The sequence below is a fragment of the Podarcis cretensis genome, assembly GCF_951804945.1.
Source record: "Podarcis cretensis genome assembly, chromosome: 6".
Classification (NCBI taxonomy): domain Eukaryota; kingdom Metazoa; phylum Chordata; class Lepidosauria; order Squamata; family Lacertidae; genus Podarcis; species Podarcis cretensis.
The window spans coordinates 77611995-77631814 of record NC_137175.1 but is presented as its reverse complement, the minus strand read 5'-3'; the positions used below and the strand labels follow the sequence as shown (position 1 = coordinate 77631814).

General features: G+C 42.7%; 1 protein-coding gene and 1 long non-coding RNA gene across 7 annotated transcripts in view; both read right to left on the bottom strand.

The window, feature by feature from the left end:
• ALG14 (ALG14 UDP-N-acetylglucosaminyltransferase subunit) overlaps positions 1–19820 on the bottom strand; it is a 61474-nt gene that overhangs the window by 80 nt on the left and 41574 nt on the right. For 3 of the 6 annotated variants that reach the window (XM_079981767.1, XM_079981763.1, XM_079981768.1), the window contains 2 exons: positions 17885–18411; positions 14118–15955 (listed from right to left, as the gene is read on the bottom strand). In XM_079981767.1, coding sequence (XP_079837893.1) covers positions 18181–18411 — 231 coding nt within the window. In that variant the 3' untranslated portion in view covers positions 14118–15955; positions 17885–18180. Of the gene's footprint in view, positions 1–1884; positions 1963–5882; positions 6493–14117; positions 15956–17884; positions 18412–19820 lie in introns of those variants that run through there. The other 3 variants (XM_079981764.1, XM_079981766.1, XM_079981765.1) reach the window with 3 other exon arrangements.
• LOC307219021 overlaps positions 14118–19820 on the bottom strand; it is a 198083-nt gene continuing 192380 nt past the window's right edge. Inside the window, exon 2 of the long non-coding RNA XR_013840266.1 lies at positions 14118–15240. This is a non-coding gene — a long non-coding RNA (uncharacterized lncRNA). The remainder of the gene's footprint in view (positions 15241–19820) is intronic.

The window sequence follows — 19820 nt, the reverse complement described above, 5'->3', positions numbered from 1 at the left end:
ATATAAATGTGAAGTTGGAAAGAAGCAAAACAAAAAATATAGGTTTTAATATAGATAAGAATTATAGTGGCTGATAATGGCTAAAATGAAATTTCATATTAAGGATCAGTTGCTTTTTGTATTGATAGCATCTGATCACAAATTCCCAATGTTTAAAATGAATTTGGGCTGTGGGTGACTTACAGAAAAGAACTAGAAATTAGCACAGTCTAGTAGTGGTTCTCTATAATTATGAACACTAGTCTTCATTTAAAACAAAACATTCCAGCACTAAAAGATGTCTCCTCCCTGTGTGCCTTCTGCACCCAGATGAGTACCATCTTTTAATTTGGTAAAATACTGGACTCTTTTTACAATTACAGTGTTCCATTAGAGTGGTAAGGTCACCATGCGTGCAATGGACGGCACAAAATTCAAATGTATATGCTTTGCATTTTTGTATCTTCTTTAACATTGAAATGCTTTGTAAAATATCAAGCACCAATCACATAATTGCCAAACATATGTTTCCTATTCCGCTTTATTCTATTACAGCCAGGTAGGTTTTGGATATCATTGCTGCTACAAGAGCAGTATTCTTTTGAACATGCAAGCTGCTAAAAGGTAATTTACCCTTCACTTTCTCCCCCTACCTCCAGAATACTCCTCTTCTCTCACTACTTCTTTGCTCTGGTCATTCTCATTTCACTTTCAGGAAGCTCTCGTCAACATTATACTGAAAAACTTAATTGAACATCGCCCCACCCAAATACTGTATCTGTACTGAGATCCAGTAACTGAAAACTTCCAAATCTAGTCCAGCTCGAAAGTATACTTAAGTGTTGTACTCATTTTGTGCCACAAAGTATGGGTTTTGTGATACAATCCATAAGTGTTTATTTACAGCTCATCGGGGTTTGTAGTTTTTGCCCCCCCTCCGCAAAATAACATTGTCTGATCTCCTCCAGATCTGTACCAAAGTTTCGTATGGCTTTGTGCCTTGCTGGGAAGCTGGAAAAACACTTATGACTAATGCCAGTCCCAGTAGGGCTTGAAAATTTTAAAGATGAGAAATTCAAGTTCCACTTGCCAAGGCACAGTCAGAAGTGGACTTTAAGAGTCCCAACTGTGGCCTCAGACTTAAGTGTTCCACACCTGGGCAGGTTGGCATGCCTCGGAGAAAATGACCTGAAAAGGAAAGTATGGTACCTTTTTTCATATGTGGTGGACATGTAAGATAGCAAAAGCTTTCTGGGAAATGATTTATAATGAATTGAAAAGAACACTGGAAACAACTTTTGTTAAAAAACCAGAAGCTTTTCTTTTAACCTGGAGCTATGGTGGAATGCCCATGATACCTTGCCTTTCCCCTCTTTTTCCCAAGCTTAAATTTATTTATTTTACTTTGCTTTTAGGATGACTGTATCAGGGTCTGTATCCTGAGTTCTTTAATCAGCTAGCAATGCTCCTGTCTGCCACCGACTACTGAAGTGCTGCCATCACTGAAAAATCCGTTTTAGTGGCACATACTTCATGGCAACACATACATAGTTGATGCTCATCCCACTTCTCTGAGCGATGAGAAGTTCAAGGACACAACACTAGGGGTTGGCTGCCTTTGAAAGGAGGTGACGTTGTAGTTGGGGGGGGTGGGTTTTTTGTTTTTTTTGTAATACCTGGTTTTAAATTCTATCTCCCTCCCTAGGTTTGAACATAGAGGGAGACACAGCTTAAACACTAAAACTGACACCAAAGCCCACTGCTCCCATATCGTATCTCCAGGGTGATAGCTAGAGCCCCATGATGCATATGGAGCCCAAATTCAGCTTTCTGTGTGTGTCCCCGCCCCGCCTGTCCATGACTTAAAACGACATCCTGTCCTTTACACACAAAGATTTGGATTGCCTCATCCTTAGCTGGGGGGGGGAGGTTTGTCCCCTTCTATAATCAGTTTTCCATACTCAGAACATTCCCAGAATCATCCTGCATCAAAAAGCAAACGTGTAACTATTTAGTTCCCATAGCTCTGTGTATCACCTTCAGTTTGCATCCACCAAAAGGATGTGCCTGGCCAGTGTGTTCCAAAAAATTTCATTGTTCTGCATGGGACAATGACAATAAAGATATCGTATATTGTAGAAAACTTTAAGCAGTTCTATTTCCCCATTAACCTTCCCCTAACCCCCAGGGACGCGGGTGGCGCTGTGGGTAAAACCTCAGTGCCTAGGACTTGCTGATCGTAAGGTCGGCGGTTCGAATCCCTGCGGCGGGGTGAGCTCCCGCCGTTCGGTCCCAGCTCCTGCCCACCTAGCAGTTCGAAAGCACCCTTAAGTGCAAGTAGATAAATAGGTACCGCTTTATAGCGGGAAGGTAAACGGCGTTTCCGTGTGCGGCGCTGGTGCTGACTCGCCAGTGCAGCTTCGTCACGCTGGCCACGTGACCCGGAAGTGTCTTTGGACAGCGCCGGCTCCCGGTCTCTTGAGCGAGATGAGCGCGTAACCCTAGAGTCAGTCACGACTGGCCCGTACGGGCAGGGGTACCTTTACCTTTATCTAACCCCCAATATTACAATATTTCCTCCTTTCTAATCCAGTGGTTTTTCTTGCTATACTCTGTAACAGGATATGTGGAGAAAAATGCATTTTTAAAAAAAGCTTTGTATGTTTAAGGTTCAAGTCATATTTCAATGCTTTCCCCCATTAACCATGAGACTAAGACATTTCCTTTTATAGGCAATGAAATCTGAGATTAGTATATTTTCTGTGCTGAGGCCCTGACCAAAAAGAAAAAAAGTACTGAATGTTACAAAGCTAGTGATAATATCAAGAGAATTGGCACCAGTAAGAAAAGCAGGCATCCCACTGGTGATGTTTTGTCACTGGTAATAAATGCGAACGGAACACATTTTCTTCATTAGATCTAATCTGCTCCTGCTGGTTTTTACTAATGAATGAAACAATACGTTAAGAGAATGAAGGTCAAATGTGAGCTGTATAACATTTTCTTCAAGCTAGACAGAAGAGATAGTTTCCTATCTAAAAGTCACAAGGCAGGGGAGCCGCCTGCAGAAATTATTTGTGGCCGGGAAGAGTGATGCAGCTAGGTGATTTTGGACACAGATCTTAATGGCCTTATGGGGATCCCCTTAAGAAAATCCACATGTATTGCTTTAGTTACAAAGCACACCGTTGACATTATGCACCCACCCACCCAGAGCTGTGATTCCATGCTCTACAACTGTGTGTCTGCATTCCTGAAACATGGGGGTGCGGTGAGGTGGATAAAGTTAAAAACCCGATTACAGTATAACCAAAATCAATACTTTGAGAATGTGCACTTTCAGATTTTAAACTCACTTAAATCTTAGCGCCATCATGACTTTGAGAATAAAACAGACTTTGGCTTTGGGGGGCGGGGGAAGCACCATTTTCTGGAGAGTACAAAGAAAAAGCCCTTCTCTAAGGAGAGAGATAGTTAGCAGAGACAAAAGGCCAGAGTTTTAGGAGGGAGGGACAGAACTGCAGTGGGCAATGAGGTAAACAAACAGGAAAGTGTCAGTTTTGCAAGGTGGAAGGGGGCAGAGCACAAAGTGGGCTGTCTGTGTCTGGCTCTCTCCCCAGCATAAAACAATGTTTGGGGTCTCTTGGAATCTGAGGCTGCAGCAATGGAAGGAACAGGACCCTCTTGGGATGTGAATTGCCTGCACTCTCTCCGTCTCTGGCTATGGTTGTATATATGTGTAAATAAACCATATATCCTAAAGACACCACAGTCTCCACTGTGCCCCATTGTCCGAAAGAAACCACAGACTCTGGGAAACGCATCTGGCACCCCTGGAATCGCTCACCGCTCAGAGATTGGGATGGAATGTAATAATATATTTAAAATAAAAACAATATGATAAGCATCTGTAACAACATACATGCCTGTCTGGCCACCCCAAGTCTATAATGCTTTTAAGAAGGAGGAAGCATGCTTCCTTCAGGGGCCCTGGCTTGCCCATACTGGCCCAGGTGGTGATGCGGGGACTGTTTTCCATAGCTGCCACTCTTTGGATGGTCATGGGGGTGGGGGCTGGGTTGCAGGGTCCCGGACTATGGCCTTAAGGCCCATTCCTGGCTGCACCACTGACCAGGAACCAAAAAAATCCTCCAGAATGGAAGGGTATGATTTACCTTGGCATAATGACACTAGCTTACTGTATTTTGGATTGCTCTGCGAGTCACACTTTGAAATCAATGGAACTTAAGTAAACTATAACTAGATTCCTGCATTTCAGGGGGGTTGGACTAGATGACTCGGGGTCCCTTCCAACTCTACAATTCTATGATTCCAACTGAAATCTCATGGACCGAGCTCAGTGGGTCTACTCTAAAGATGATGACGTCTGGATCCAACCCTTAAATCAGTTTTGTTGCTTTCTGAGCTCTGCAAATTTGGATTCTAAACTGTAATTAGCTCTGTTTCCTGTTATTCTATGTAATCTAGAGTCCTGTGTAATCAAATTAACCATTTTAAATATATAATGGTACGTGGTTTTTTTCTTTGTGAACTTGTGATAGCCAGGTTCTTGGGGAATCTTTCAACCGTGTAGGGATCCATAAAGAAATTTCAAGCCCTGGGGGATTGTGTTTCTCCAGAGTATTAGTCAACATTTGATATTCAGCTTGTACAAAGACCTAAGAAATCCATCCCTCATGACACAACAACATTGATACCAGCTGAATTTATTTACTTACGGTTGATTGGAGGGGACGGGGACATCTATTGTGAACTTTGTATCCCTGATATTAAACTACCTGGTAATGGAACAGATTTGGGGCATTTCATTTTAGGGAGGATTTGTCAATTCACATTTAGACCAGGCAGCTGGAAACCACGTCACCCAAATCTCCAAGCAGTGTGAGACTCCGGGGTTACCATGCTCTACCAGTGTGGTGTAGTGGTTAAGAGCGGTGGACTCGTAATCTGGTAAACCAGGTTCGCTTCCCCGCTCCTCCATATGCAGCTGCTGGGCGACCTTGGGCTGGTCACATTTCTCTGAAGTCTCTCAACCCCACTCATCTCACAGAGTGTTTGTTGTGGGGGAGGAAGGGAAAGGAGATTGTTAGCCGCTTTGAGACTCCTTAGGGTAGTGAGAAAGCGGGGTATCAAATCCAAACTCTTCTCTTCTTCTCTCTCTTATCCAGGGTTTGGTTTCCTCGGAATGAGGAATGGCAGAGACTGTGGTGTCTTTATGATATATGGTTTATTTATACCTATATGAAACCTGAGCCTAGAGGCTCATAGCATTAACACCCCAATCGGGTCTTGCTTCTCCCATAGCCACAGCCTTGGGTTCAAGCAGAAATCAGGCATGGCTCTGTCTCTCAACTGCTCAGTCTGCAGGCAGCTTCCAGCTTCTGGCTCACGCACCTCAACTCTCGCCTTTGTCTTTCTATCTAACAGACAGTTGAGGGAGAGGGTCCACCCATTTGTCCTCTCGCACAGAGTCATTTCCTTTGTTACCTTAATGACCTACCTTGCAGGGTTGTAATGAGATAATGCCGATATGAAGTGCTCTGAAAACTCTAAAAAGCACTATATAAACCCCAAGTATATTAAACGTGAAAAATAGCCACTTTTATTATATGGCTTGTTCTAACCTTTGTGTCCTTACCGTGTGTCACAGTGAAGTTCTGATCATCAACCACTATCGCTAACGCATTCCAAAAGGAGAGAATGATTTGTCTTCAAATGAGATTCTGTTGAAGTCAGGGGCTTCAACAGCTAGTGATAAATGTGATCCAAAACACCTGAATAGCTGCCACACATCCTCTTTTACACTCCAGCTGTAGTGAATCATTTCCTTTTCCCATATCCCAACAGATAATTTAATTCTGCAGCACAGAATGCAGGCAAGATTAGGACATTCGCCCAGTTTAATTGCCAGCTCGATTTGCAAGCAAGGTCACAATTCACAGTGCCAGACTTTAGTTGGACAGTGTTATGACAGAGCAGGAAACATTAATCACCGGAGCCAGCAGAAAATTACAGTTTAAAGCAATACTCATTAATCCTGTTTGCAGGGATTGCCCCTTTCCTTGTTTTTTTTTGTTTAAAGAAAAGGTATATTCAGCTGTACTGTCAGGTGAGGCATAGCTAGGAGGTGGCTGCAGGCAGCAGACATTAGTGACTGACACGGAAGGATTACATCCTTAATTAAATTATTTTGTTTTCATCTGCTTTCCTTCAGCATGCAACTGGTTTGCTACAAGAGGAAATGTGAAACTCTTTGTGGTACACCACAGAAACCTCACTATGCTGATGCCCTCCACCACCACCCCCTACAGTGAAAACCACCCATGTCCTCTGTTCCCCTTGTCGCAACAGCTGATTGGCTGTGAAAACCAAAACGGTGTGGTGGCTTTTCTTAACATTTAACATACCTTCTTTTTGCATTGCTAAGGGAAGAAGAAAGATCTCTTAGGACAATAGAACTGCAACCCTGTTCCAGTTCTTTCCCCTGCACCTCTGGAAGAGAATGAGTAGTCGGGGAATATCTGCACAAAATTTTGGTGGCCATCTAATGTGCCAGGAGAAGCAGGAGCTTCCCATTCTGAATCCCACTATCAGGTTTGAGCCCATTGTGCGTCTTGTTTGAGATGGTGGCCCAAGGATTGTCATGACACCAAGAATCATCGGAGATTGAGCCCTCTGATGACAGCAGCCCTGGGTGGTGGTGGGGAGATGCATTCATCCCCTCACCCATCCCATGCGGAGATGCTGTCACTGGAACCAGCATCTTATCTCCTAAGCTCCAAGGAGACACTATAGATCTGTGGAGGAGCTATCCCTGCAGTTTCAAATGCTGAGGTCTAGAACAAGCCAGCAGCTGCAGATGAAGGCGCTGCCCCTGGCTACATTCAGAGTTCAGGGGGTGGAGCCTCTAGTCAATGAGCAGCTAAGTCCAGGCTAGAAAGATCTGATAGCTAAGCCAGGACACTGCTGAGACAACTTGCACCTCGTACCCCAGCTGCTGGATCACTGACCATGGTCCTGAAACCCATGCCTAGGTCCCTTTACTGAGGTGCCCTGCCTCACTTTCTTCTCTGCCCGGAACCCTGGGACCTACTGACCTTTCCCTTGCTTGGGCCATCAAGCAACTGTCAAGGTGGTCACTTCCAAGGCTCAGGACAAGGGAGTTCTGCATGGAGTCAGCCTTTGTGCCAGCACACAATCCGGGCAAAGAAGGAAACTGCCAGGAGACCTGCTCTTGTTGTCTGCAGATCACTTTTGCTTCTTCGCCTTTGCCCTGGCATCTATCCTCAGTTCCCCAGGAGAAGGAAGCAACTCCTCTGGCCACCATTGGGAATATCGGTGACTACAGTCTAATTATGTAATCAACACAGTACTATGCATGCTTATTCTGAACTAAGTCCTACTGAATTCAGTGGCGTTTGCCCCCAAGTAAATGTGCAAATGATCACAACTGCCATCACTTATCCCTACACTAATCTTTTATCTTCCTTGCTTAATTTTAATCTAAACCTACAACATATTTAGTGTTCATGGGTAAAACCCAGAATAAGGTAAAATATTACCGTGTTCCATGCAGCAAAGCATCGCAATTTTTAATTCAATTTTTAACCCACACTTCTACCAAGGAGTTCATAGTGTCAGAACCCAATTCGTATTTTAACTTTCACAACAACCCTGTGAGGAGTCAGTTAGGCTGCAAGAGAAAGGTTGATCCAATGACATTCAGTGAGCTTTATGGCTTTGGAGTGTATGATATTGTTTTGACAGCTATAATATTTTTTCCATTTATGTTTCTTAAAATTTAATAAAGGTTAATTTAAAACAGTTTTTGAAAAAGAAATAAAACAACTCAAGGATCCAGAATTATAGAGTACCTGTGATTGGGGAGTATTGTGTCAATTCAAAAACAGAAGGTAGGAGCCAAGAAAGGAGGACCTCAGGATTCTTCTTACTCAAGCCTTATTCCATACAAAAATTGTCCATAACATTTAAGAGAATTACTGGGCTAATGCTAATTCAGCTAAAGGCCATCATTATTATACCCACATTGCAGGGGTGGGGCTGTGGCTGAGACAGCTTGGGTTACATCAACTCTGCAAAGGAAGCCAGTGTTGTTATCCCCATTTTGGATGGGGTACCGAGGAGTTAAGAGTAGCATATTACAACCATGAAATACAGTCCACTGTTGTTAGCTTGTTATGCTGAGCTGGGCATATTGTGAAGTTGACTGTAGCAACTGTGCAATTCGTTAAAGGTGGGAAGGGACGAAGGAAGCTAGGGAAAGGATTTGGGTTCCAGCGGCGAGTGGGAAGGCAATGTCTGGATTTCAGGTCTGCCTTTAGATAAGAGAGCAGATTTACGAACTGTGAAACAACTGAAGGGTAGACCAGGAAGACAAGTTTCTCAGAGGCCTGGGCAGTGCTTAGTTATAAAATCTACCAGAAATGATGGTCATGTTTGTAGTATTTACTTTGCTTCCCCTAGAAAAACACCTGAGGACACCTATGATGCTTCCCACCCTCTGGGAAGCCCACCTGGCACCAACAATGCCATCTTTTTGATGCTAGGCCAAAACTTTCTGTCATTTGCAGGCATTTGATAGTTAACCTTTTCTTCTTCTGTTTGGCTTTTGTAAGTTCACTGTTTTAATGGTGATCAGATTAATGCAGCTGGAGAAAAGGGAGTTTCAATTGTGGGAAATTAGTAGAGGACCACTTTTGGCATTATCTTGCATGCACTCCTAAATTTGCTTTGAGACCTTTGTGGTATAAGGCAACAAACGAACAAACAAACAGAAATAATAATGGCAAAGCTGGATTCCTTTGGAATTCCCCCACCCCCATATACCCCTTTAGCTAAAATTTCAAGTGTTATGAAGCTTCCACTCTCAGTCCTTGGTCTATTTCCCCCATCATAATGTTTATGAACTTTAATTTAGAATAAGAAATATCTATCTATATATACACACCACCCGAACAATACACAAAGCATCTTTGCTGAAATTCCTGTCCTTCAGTTTACTTGACAGTTTAATTAGAGGCTGACGGTGTTCCACAAGTTGGTAGAACGCATGTTGCTATAGTTCAGCTATCGTGCTTGTTTCTGTTGTTTTCATTTTAAAGGTTGGTCCTTGCCAAAACCGGATATTCCAGTGATTAACTTTGATTTATTTCACATACCAGCGTCAGCCACTAAGTGTATATCATCATTCCCTCTTAATTTATAGCAGAATGCAAATTCTGCTGTGTCGGCTTCTCTAAAAAAAAATCCATTAACTAAAATAGAATCCAGCAATTTATCGTCACCAGTTCTCTAGGATGAAAGCAAAGATGGTTGACAAGGACGACTCCTGAACAGCATGTTTGTGGGTAGGTGACAACAAAAGTGGCACTACAGAAGGGATTTTGCTTTCCCCTTAAAAACCCCAAAAGGAGCACAATCTCTTCTCAGACTTGCCATACCTGCTTATGATGAACAGCTGCTTTAGACTCGACAAAATACGGAAAGCATCTGTCTCAAATGGTAACAGCTAAGATTATTTTTTTCACACCACTGGGCAACTTATATGGAACAACATTGGTTTTGGAACAACTTTAGGCTATTGCTCTGGCCTATGAGCTTTTAACCACACATCTTTGCTTATTCTTTAATGCATATAGAAACAAAATATGGTTATGTACAAAGTAGAATGTGAACACTATTCCAATTAAAGAACTGTCAAAGCGGAGTCTTTTTCCCCACTATCCCCCATGGGGGATAAATTAAATTAGGTTGCAGCTTATGGGTATAGAGAAATGGCTCTGCTGGGGAAAGAAATAAGCGCCTGAAATTGATTAAATGGGTTAATGATTGAACTAAATCAAGCTGCTGAAATGTTTCTTTAAAAATGCCCCTTCCAGCCGTCATTTAATCAATTGATTCTCTTAAGTGTCAGAAGCACAAAGCTAGCAATGGGTGCCTATGATACTGCCACAGGAATGCATCTATCACCTAAAAGGCATGCACTCCCTTCAGAATTTTATTAGGACATTTAGAGCAGAGCAGGGAGGGGTGGGAGTTTACTCAGAATGTGCCAAAGGCAGTGTGAGAGGCAAGTGGGTCCAATATGCTACAATTCTCAAGCTTTTCCTGCCCTAGCTCAACCTAGTTTTGCTTCATTTGCAGTCCTGCTGTCTGTACAGAAAGACTCCAGGCGCTTGTATATCACACGCCCATCATTTAAGACTCCATTTTATGCCATGTAGATGCAGCAGCTAGCATGCAGAAGTTAGATAAAGAGACCTGGGTTCAAATTCTTACTTTAAGATCACTGGGTTATCTTGGGGCAGTCACTATTTCTCAGCCTAACCTTCCCCATGGGGTTATCGGAGAGTAAAATGCGAAAATTCTATATTCACTGCCTTAAACTTGTCAGGCCAGTTTCTTCTGTGCTGTCCAAGATAGTCTGCATTTAAGAATGGCAGATCTTTCTAATGGTTATGATCAATGAACCAGTCTAACCTATAGGTCACCTGTTGATGAAAATAGTTTTGCTTGACTCACTTTCTGTAATTCTTTGCTTTGGTCAAATTTGATGGGGAATAAGCTATTTCCGTGTGCGGCTCTGGCTCTGGCTCTGGCCAGAGCAGCGATGTCACGCTGGCCACGTGACCCGAAAGTGTCTCCGGACAGCGCTGGCCCCTGGCCTCTTAAGTGAGATGGGCGCACAACCCCAGAGTCTGTCAAGACTGGCCCGTACGGGCAGGGGTACCTTTACCTTTACCTTTAAGCTATTTCTCCACCTAACAGCCTTCAGATTACCATTTCAATACTTTTGAAAGAGACCTTCTGAAATCAGGTTTCAGCCAGCGTAAATCGTTAGTTTTAACAGAAATTTCTGGCACTGTCAGATCTGTAAACTCATAATTGTGTACATTGTTTTCATAATGTGAAGAGTCTTGGCGTGTCACATAGACAGATACTTGCAATTCAGGTAGGTAGTCGTGTTGGTCTGATGCAGTCGAAATAAAAAAAATAAAAAAATTGTCCAATAGCACCTTAGAGACCAACTAAGTTTGTTCTGAATATAAGCTTTTGTGTGTATGCACACTTCTTCAGATACTTGCAAGTAAGAGTCATATTTGTGAAGAACTAAATTCAGTCCTTGGATGCAAATATTCTTAGCATTTATATTCCTCACTGACATGTTTTCAGTTTTTTATTTCATTAAATCCAGCAGATAATTTATTTCATCATATTTTTGGAAGCTTCAAATGGGGGATGTGGAAGAATTAATCTTGCATAAAGGAGAAATGTAAAGGAAAGAATGATTGTGCAAAGACTCGTGGCTAGTCCTGAATGAACAGACTAAAACACAATATCCAAAGTTTCTGGCATTTGTTGCATTGGAGAAACCATCTGTTGCCTTTACCAAACCATACTCTCTGAAACAACTTTTCAAGTTAGCAGAGGATTGGGGTGGGGGAATCCAATCTTGTTGGCACTTTTTGCTGGAACCTGCTCTATTACTTAGCTACGAACACAACAGGAATATCCTGAAGACAGAAGAATTGGTTTGAGATGACGTTTCATGATCCATTACTTTGAAGCATCTTTTCTCTATGGGGCTCTGAAGGAGCTGTTATGTAAGACGAGAGATCTTTGCACATGTGAAGTTTCCATTAAGGAAAAGAAGAAGAGGCCCAGAATAAGCAACCTGTGTCTGCTGCATCATCAAAGCTTCTTTCAGTGCCTGCAAGTGAGGTCTCCTGGCGGTATCACTTCCTGAGTGCCGCTGCAAACAACACCAGAACTGAGCAGCAGGTTCAGGGGAGTGAGCATCCTGCTGGGAATGCTTTTTTCTTTTGCAAGTTGTTGCTGACCCTACATATCCTCTTTGATGAGCATGGCAGAGAAGAAAACTCCACAGTCAGGCCAGGTGGCATTTCCTGACTTGATCTGTACTCCCAAGGTGTGTTGCCTGTCGTGGGAGGTAAAGTGGGAGCCATACGGAGAACTAGGTGGGAAAAGGCTGCACATTTACTGTGTAAAATCATTCCAAACGTCCTGGCAGAAGGACAAAGCACTGTAACACCCAGCTGGTCTGTTTGGTTCCCATTTTTTTGTAGCAATTGTCTTGCGCTGTGATAGACACTGTATGCTTTTTTAAAATTGCATTTTCATTGCTCCCCCCGCACTTACATTGCATTTTATTGTAATACAATTTGCATTCCATTTGCACTCATTGTAATACAATGAAACACAATGCAAGAGATGAAAGAAGCAATAAATGAAATTTAAAATCAATATATTTCTTCTAATGTGCCGACCTGTGCTTTGTTATGCAGGCAGTAACTGGGCTGTCTCGTCCATTGTTAACAATTTAGTGTTAGGTTAAGATCTTTCCTCTCTCAAGGTTATGGTCGATCGAGGCATTTGCACCAGATTTGACTTCAGAATGTGCTTTGGCCTTGGCTTTTGGTTGCTGTACGAAACAGCCTGTTCCACTAATGGATCTTCCTTGTTCCACTGGCGATGAGATGTTTTCCCAACTTTAGGCGAGATCCATCTGTTCCAGAGTCTGTTAATGTGTTGACACCAGATAACTTTTGAAAACAAGCTAAACAAGTCTAAACAAGCCAGGAGTGGCTTCCAAAAAACCCTGCAAAAAGGTTGCAGGCAGGGCAGCAGGGTTGACACCTGCCTATGAAACTGCAGTACAGATCAAAGTAAAGACTTTGACTTTGCAAATTAAAAAACTCAACAGAAACATGCATCTTGCCCTGGGCAGCCCTACTAGGGTTGCCTTTTAATATACCCAGACTGTCAGAAAAACCATTAAAGAAATTGCAAAACATATGCTGCAGCATTCTTTGCTGCTGCCCTACCCTAACTAAGGCATCTGACACCTATATCAGCTTTATCTCTCTACCACCCTGCCTCAAAGTTGCTAAGGTTGGACTACCTGAGTTTTTAATGTCATGTCCCTCCCTACTTTGGAAAAACAACAACAACAACAACAACAACTATGTTATGCATTGAAAACTGACAGGGATTCCCAACTGATTGTTTGCTGACAATGAGGCACCAATGTGCAAAGCAGGGTGGGAAGCAGGGGAGTGGCATTTGCAGGGGGAAAGCTTTCATCGGACCCATGGTCTCCTCTGCAACATTTCCACCTGGCCGCCTCCCTTTCCTCCCTTCCTGCCCTGCAAATGGAGAGAAAATAGAGGGCTGGAGAAGGGTGAAGAGGAAAAACAGCAGGCAAGGGAAGGGTTAACTACCCAGCTCCTATTTTCTTGCCCACAAATGCTTCTGCACCACAGCCATTTCTCACATTTTTAGGAGAAGACCCCGCTGGCTATACTATGGCCCCATGAATTGTCCTCTGGAAACATCGTGGAAATGGGCTTTTTCAGTTTTTGCACCAACCCTCTGGAAACCCTCAAGAGATTCAGGAAACTTCATTGCTTGGATGTTTTAGATGCTTGTTAAAAACCTAGGCTTGCTTATTTAGGCCTTTACTGATGTTTAAAAGGCTTATCCTGTTTAGCAGCTGAGATTGTTCTTAACCGATGGATTTTTAAAAATCTAGTTAGTTAGTTAGGATACCTGAAAACCAATTACCGGTAGCTGAATTTTCCCCTTAAAAGGTGAGGATATAAATTAGATGATGATGATGATGATGATGGAGGTGGTGGTGATGATCTGCTTTAGTTGTAACTAGCATTAATGGACCAAATGGTCTAGTTTAGTATATAGGTCTTTACTGTTAGTTTGAGCAAGTGTGTCTCTCCACTGTCTTGCTGAAATCCTTCAACTCAGGGATAGAGAATCTTTGGCCCTCCAGATGTTGTCAGCTTACAACTCTCATCATCAGCTGGTTGGGGCTGATGGGAATTAAGAGTCCAACAATATCTGGAGGACCACAGCTTCCCCATCCCTGCTTCAACTGGAAATGTGGGGGACCGATCCAGAGTCCTCCAGCCACCTATGTTTTCTATTAACACTGAGCTATGGGAGTTGTTCCACATGTAAGCAAATGCAGTGCAGCAGCATCTTTTAGACCACAGAACAAATTGAGTGTCACAAAAATCTATAAGGACCGTGCAATAAATATTCCCAGGGAATGAAAAGAGTTTTAGCCATAACAGGCAGTAAGTACATCTTCTTTTATTTACTGAAACAATTTGCAAGGCTGCAGGAAGTCCTGATAATATAACCCCCATTTGAGTTACTAGGCCAAAAGCTAGCACACATAAGTCGAAGCCAGGGTCAGGTCATTCCCAAGGATATTAAGTGCTGAGCCATACATTTTGCACAGAATTCTTCCCAAGAAAGCGTTTTATCCCTTTAGGTTCCATGTAGAAGCCATTAAACACATTAATGGCTCTGCAGCAGCTAAACCGGTACACAAGGTTACTTTTGAGTATTTGATTTATTTCACACCCAAGCCAAAGGATAAAAATGCACTAGAAACCAAACACTGTTTTCCACAGTAAGGAAATCTGAGGTCTATGTATTCACACTGGATGGGAGTATTTGTTAATTTCTTTTTAAAAATATATTTCACATTTTTATATCCTGCCCTTCATCCTACAATGGAGCACAGAGTGGCTAACAGCATAAAACAATGCATTCTTCACAAAACCATTAAATGAACTAACAGGTTCTCATCAATAAAAACAGCAGCAGCCAAGAGCTCCATAACACCAGTTAAACCTCCAAGGCCTAGACAAATAGGTGAGCTTCCAAATTCTGCCTAGAGTGGAGGACAACCTGATTTCACCCAGGATGAGGTTCATAGAATCATAGAATTGTAGAGTTGGGAGGGATCCCAAGGGTCATCTAGCCCAACCCTCTGCAATGTAGGAATCTCAGCTAAAGCATCCATGACAGATGGCCATCCAACCTCTGCTTGAAAACCTCCAAGGAAGGAGAGTCCACAACCTTCCAAGGGAGACTGCTCCACTGTCAAATGGCTCTTACTGTCAGAAAGTTATTGATGTTTACTGAGAATCTCCTTTCTTGTAACTTGAAGCCATTGGTTCAGGGCTTACCCTCCAGAGCAGGAGAAAACCAGCTTGTTCCATAGGCAAGGTGCTGCCCCTGAGAATGCTGTCTTGTGTGACCATCTTCCTTGTTGCCAACACTGATGGAACCATGAGCAGGGCCTCTCCCATTGAACATAAAGTCCAGATTAGAAAGTACAGTGGTACCTCGGGTTAAGAACTTAATTTGTTCTGGAGGTCCGTTCTTAACCTGAGGTACCACTTTAGCTAATGGGGCCTCCCGTTGCCGCTGCGCCGTCGTCGTGCGATTTCTGTTCTCATCCTGAAGCAAAGCTCTTAACCCAAGTTACTATTTCTGGGTTAGCAGAGTCTGTAACCTAGCACTTTGAACTGTGTGTGGTAGTTCACTGGCAGCCAATGCAGTGAAGATCAGGCGATAAGATTCCTTCTCACTGCTCTTTCAGTGGGATTTTGCATCAGCTGCAGCTTCTGGACTATTTTCAAGGATACCTGTAGTAGCCTATACAGGTTATTAGAACATAGATATTCAAGGTTAGACTCTCTTGGTCCAGGAACAGTGGTAGCTAGTGAAACATCCAGAGCTGGGCATCAGCACTCCTTATCACTGTAGTCACTTTGGGCCCCAGTGACAGCTTGGAATTGATAAGAATTGCCAAGTTACATAGCTACTCTTTCAGTGGGAGTTTTACCCAACCCAGGGCAGACCATATTCCTAACTCCTGAACTTGGGAATGCCTGACCCATAACATCTCAATCTTCTCAGAATGCAACATCAGTTTACTGGTCCTCATCTAGTCCATCAGAGTCCAGACACAAGTGCAGCACCTGCACAGCCTTTCCGATGGAATGGAGATACGGAGCTGGGTAGACCTGCATGTTGGTGGCGCCATGCTCCAAATCACCAGATGATGTCTTCCAGTAGCTTCATGTAGATGCCAGTTCCTCTACCGAAATGAAAACAGAGCGTTCCCAAAATGTGAACCAGGCTTCATGGGATATTAATTGAAGCATACCTTTTGGCCAAACTGAAGAGCACCTTCTGATAAAGGTTATTTCCCTTATCAACCCATGTATCAACAGGCAGCACAAAGATGAATACTTATAGAGAAGCAGGATTTTAACATTTTTTAAAAAAAACCCTACACATCTCAACAGTTTGCAAACCACAGGCACCTTTACTTCTTCGTATCAAAGCTATCCCTCTCCATATTTTAACATCCCTCTAGAAAAAATGATCAAAGTCACAGTTACTATAGAAAGTAAAAACTATCACTCTCTAGCAGTGATGTATAGGATTATTGTTCGGCTTCCTCGAGTTTCATTTGTGCATCATGTGGACCTTTCCCACTTTTCTGTTACTCTCTTCAATGTATATGTTTCTCCAGCCAAAATTTGTTCATCGATGTGACTCAGTATATGCAGATGACAGATGTGTTTACATTGCCTTATATACAGAACAACATATATAGTTATGATTTGCCAGATGGGTGAAAAAGGCTGCAACAGACTTAGCAAAATCTAGTCTCCCACAATATCTATTTTCTAAAAGTGTTTGATATTAAATGCCATTTCCCATTTAAGGGAGGGAATGGTTTCACGCGCTAACTAAACATGTCTTGAACTTTTAAACATAAAAACCTACATATACTTAAGTTCACTGAGAAAGTGACATTTTACCTTTTTTTGGCATCATTAACGCTCATTATCCACACATGGGGCTGCAAAGTGGGCTAAAGAGTCTCACTGCTTCCTAATGACAGTTTCCTCCCTGTAATTCAACACTGTTAAAAGATTTAATGCTCGGCTTGGAAAAAATCTGTCTCCCCCGTGCACATGCAGTTCATCTGCTTGTGACATCCGCTACCTCTTTATTTATCTTAACAATTAAACACAATGCTTTAGAAAGCTTACTTCAGAACACAGGGCCAACTTTTGAGAGGCCAAAAGGAAAAATGATACTGGATTTAATGCTATGGGGTTTCTTTTTTGGAAAGGCTGCAGAACGAAAACTGTCCTCAGGCCAAGTTAATACGACCATTTCCTTTATGCTCAAAATATTCACTAGGGATTTTGCTGCTTGCATACAGGAAACAAGGGCTGTGGTACCAGAACAAGATTCTGTTTCTTATAATTTAAGGGGCATGTTTAAGCAACTGCTCGGTGCAGCTATGGCTCTAAAGCCACTGCCCCGAATGGCCTTTGAGGAGAGACCTCAGGATCCCAACACACCACATAGTCTTACACCAGAAGGCAAGTAATGGGTAGAGTGAACAGGTCAGGGAGAAACTGCGTGCAAATAAATACAACCCATTCCAGTTCTGACTTGTTCCACATGGAAAAGAGGGCAGAAGGAAATGTGGAATGTCAACATCTGGCCAAGGCCAGTATCTTATCAGTTGGAATTCTCCATATAAAATCTCAACGGGATCTCATTGCAATAGACTAGAGTACCAGCCAACATCCTCGCCTTTAGTGACTGGGGAAAATCTTGTGACAGTAGGTGAATAAAACATTATTTTGTGATCGGGAATGAGATGAAGGCAGGGGACCAGCCCTACTTCCATGATTCCTAGGTGGTACCTTAGGGATAAGCCAACATCAAACATCAGTTTCATGTTTTATACGTATATGAAGCATGTGTGTATATGTATGTGTGTGCATACAAAACATAAAGTAAAAAAGGAAAACCAAAACAAAGAAAATTGAAATAAATACTTATATCCAATGAAAGCTGGGGAGGGGGGAGACTTTTTCCCCCTACTGTTTTTTACAGTGCCATGCACCTTGATGGACACTACATAAATAATCCACTCCGCTGTGCAATTTCATCACAAACTAATATTCTTTCCCCCCTGGCATATTACTCCATTTACCTTATTCCCTGACTCATCAGAAAGGGGCTTTTTTAAGAGATGAGGATGAAGGACGTCAGTCCTGGAAACCAAAGTGACGCAACAGAGGTAAAGTTGAGTTCCTGACGGCAACTGGAAAGAGAAGCATAATCTTGTGGCGTCCAGCTATGCGATACTGGGTGGTACGCACATACGGTCCACTTTGGTTTTTAGAAATACACTAATGAGTCTTGCTTGACTTGTGTAAACTTATGAAGGACCGGTTGGAAAAAAACATCAGCATTGGTACTAGAACACATTGAGCTTGTCCTTTCTTGTCACACGATTCGCCCAAGATAGAGAGACTTGGGATACTTTTCTTTGAGTGCAGGCCACTGGACGATGAAATAATCTGAAAAGTGGTAAAGGATCTTCCCAGACAGAGACAGGTTTTCCACGCGGCAGATGCTCTCGACGTATACAATGGTTACGCTTTTTATCCCCAGCATCCTGAGCAGGAGGGCAGATGCGCATATGGGAACGCAAGTTCCTGGGCCATTGCACAAAACCTAAAAAGAAAAAATGCCGGACAGGATATTAAACTTCAAAATCCCACTATTAATGGAGAGCGCAAGGATAAATCCCACCAGTCATACAGGACGATAAAAAACAAAAGTGAAAGGCTAATGCAATTTCAGACAAAATAAAAAATGATTATTGGAAGAAACAAAATCATTGCCTTCTCCACTGTCAAAATTTGGGGTTTTAAGGTGCAGAGAATCTATTACTATTCTGTAAACTGCAATCTATGGTGACGAATAAATGAAGATGGCTTCCACTGAGTCAAAACAGGGCTTAGATATCAATTCGCAGCAGTTCTCTGGGAAGAGGGCTTTCTGATCCCAGCCATCTGACACCCATTTTTATATAACAACAAAATGCCTTGTGGCACCTTAAAGGCTAACACATTTATTATGGCTTAGTTTTCATGAACCAGAGTCCTGCTTCATCAGATGCAGCTGATGTTTTTTTTGCTGCAACAGGCTAACACAGCTACCCTTCTGGAAATGGTTATGTTTTGCTATTTGTCCAGGCTTTCGGCAGGGGATAGGTGCATTTAGGAGTTTTAGGGCATTTTAATTATTGTATACTGGATGTTGTTTTATTTCGGGTTTTGTGCTGCTGACTGCCCTGGGTACTCTTCAGAAAGAAAGGGGCAGGATACAACTTGAACAAATGAACACAAAACCTTTAAACAGATACAGAGGACTGAATCTTGACCCAAAAGTGTAACTTCCCCACCTATGGCCTTTGAGAGTGAGTCCACATCTGCACCATACAATTAAAGCACTACTAAACCGCTTTTAACTGTTGTGGTCCCCCCCCCCCAAAAAAAAAAAATCCTGGGAAACTGTAGTTTGTTAAGGGGGCCAAGAGTTGTTGGAAGACCCCAATTCTCACAATTTCCAGAGTAGTTTAACAATCCATCTCTCCTCCCACGGAACTTGGGAATTGTAGTTATGTAAGGGGAATAGGGGTCTCCTAAAAACTCTCCCCACCTTTAACTAACTATAGAATTCCCAGGATTCTTTGGGGGGGGGAGTCATGATTGCTAAAGGGATTCAACAGCGCTGTAAAAATATGGTGTAGATGCAGCCTGAAAGAATGCATATTGCACACAGGTAAGTAGAAATTCTCAAATAAATTCCCAGGGCAGGGGTGTCATTGGACCATTCCTTCCTTTGTTACTACCCTGCTCTTACTTCACTCAGGCAACAATCCCAATTCCACTCCTATCCTTGTGATGATCCTTTCAGTAACAAAGGAGCAAACCAATATGGTACTGAAATGCTCGGGAAGGGGGGCACCCATTCTTCTTGTCCTACCGTCCTTTCTAGGGCTAGGTGATTGGAATCCAACTGTGGAAATTAATTTGATTTTTCCCCCCTTCATGGCTGCTGGGCTGACTTTGGGGGGG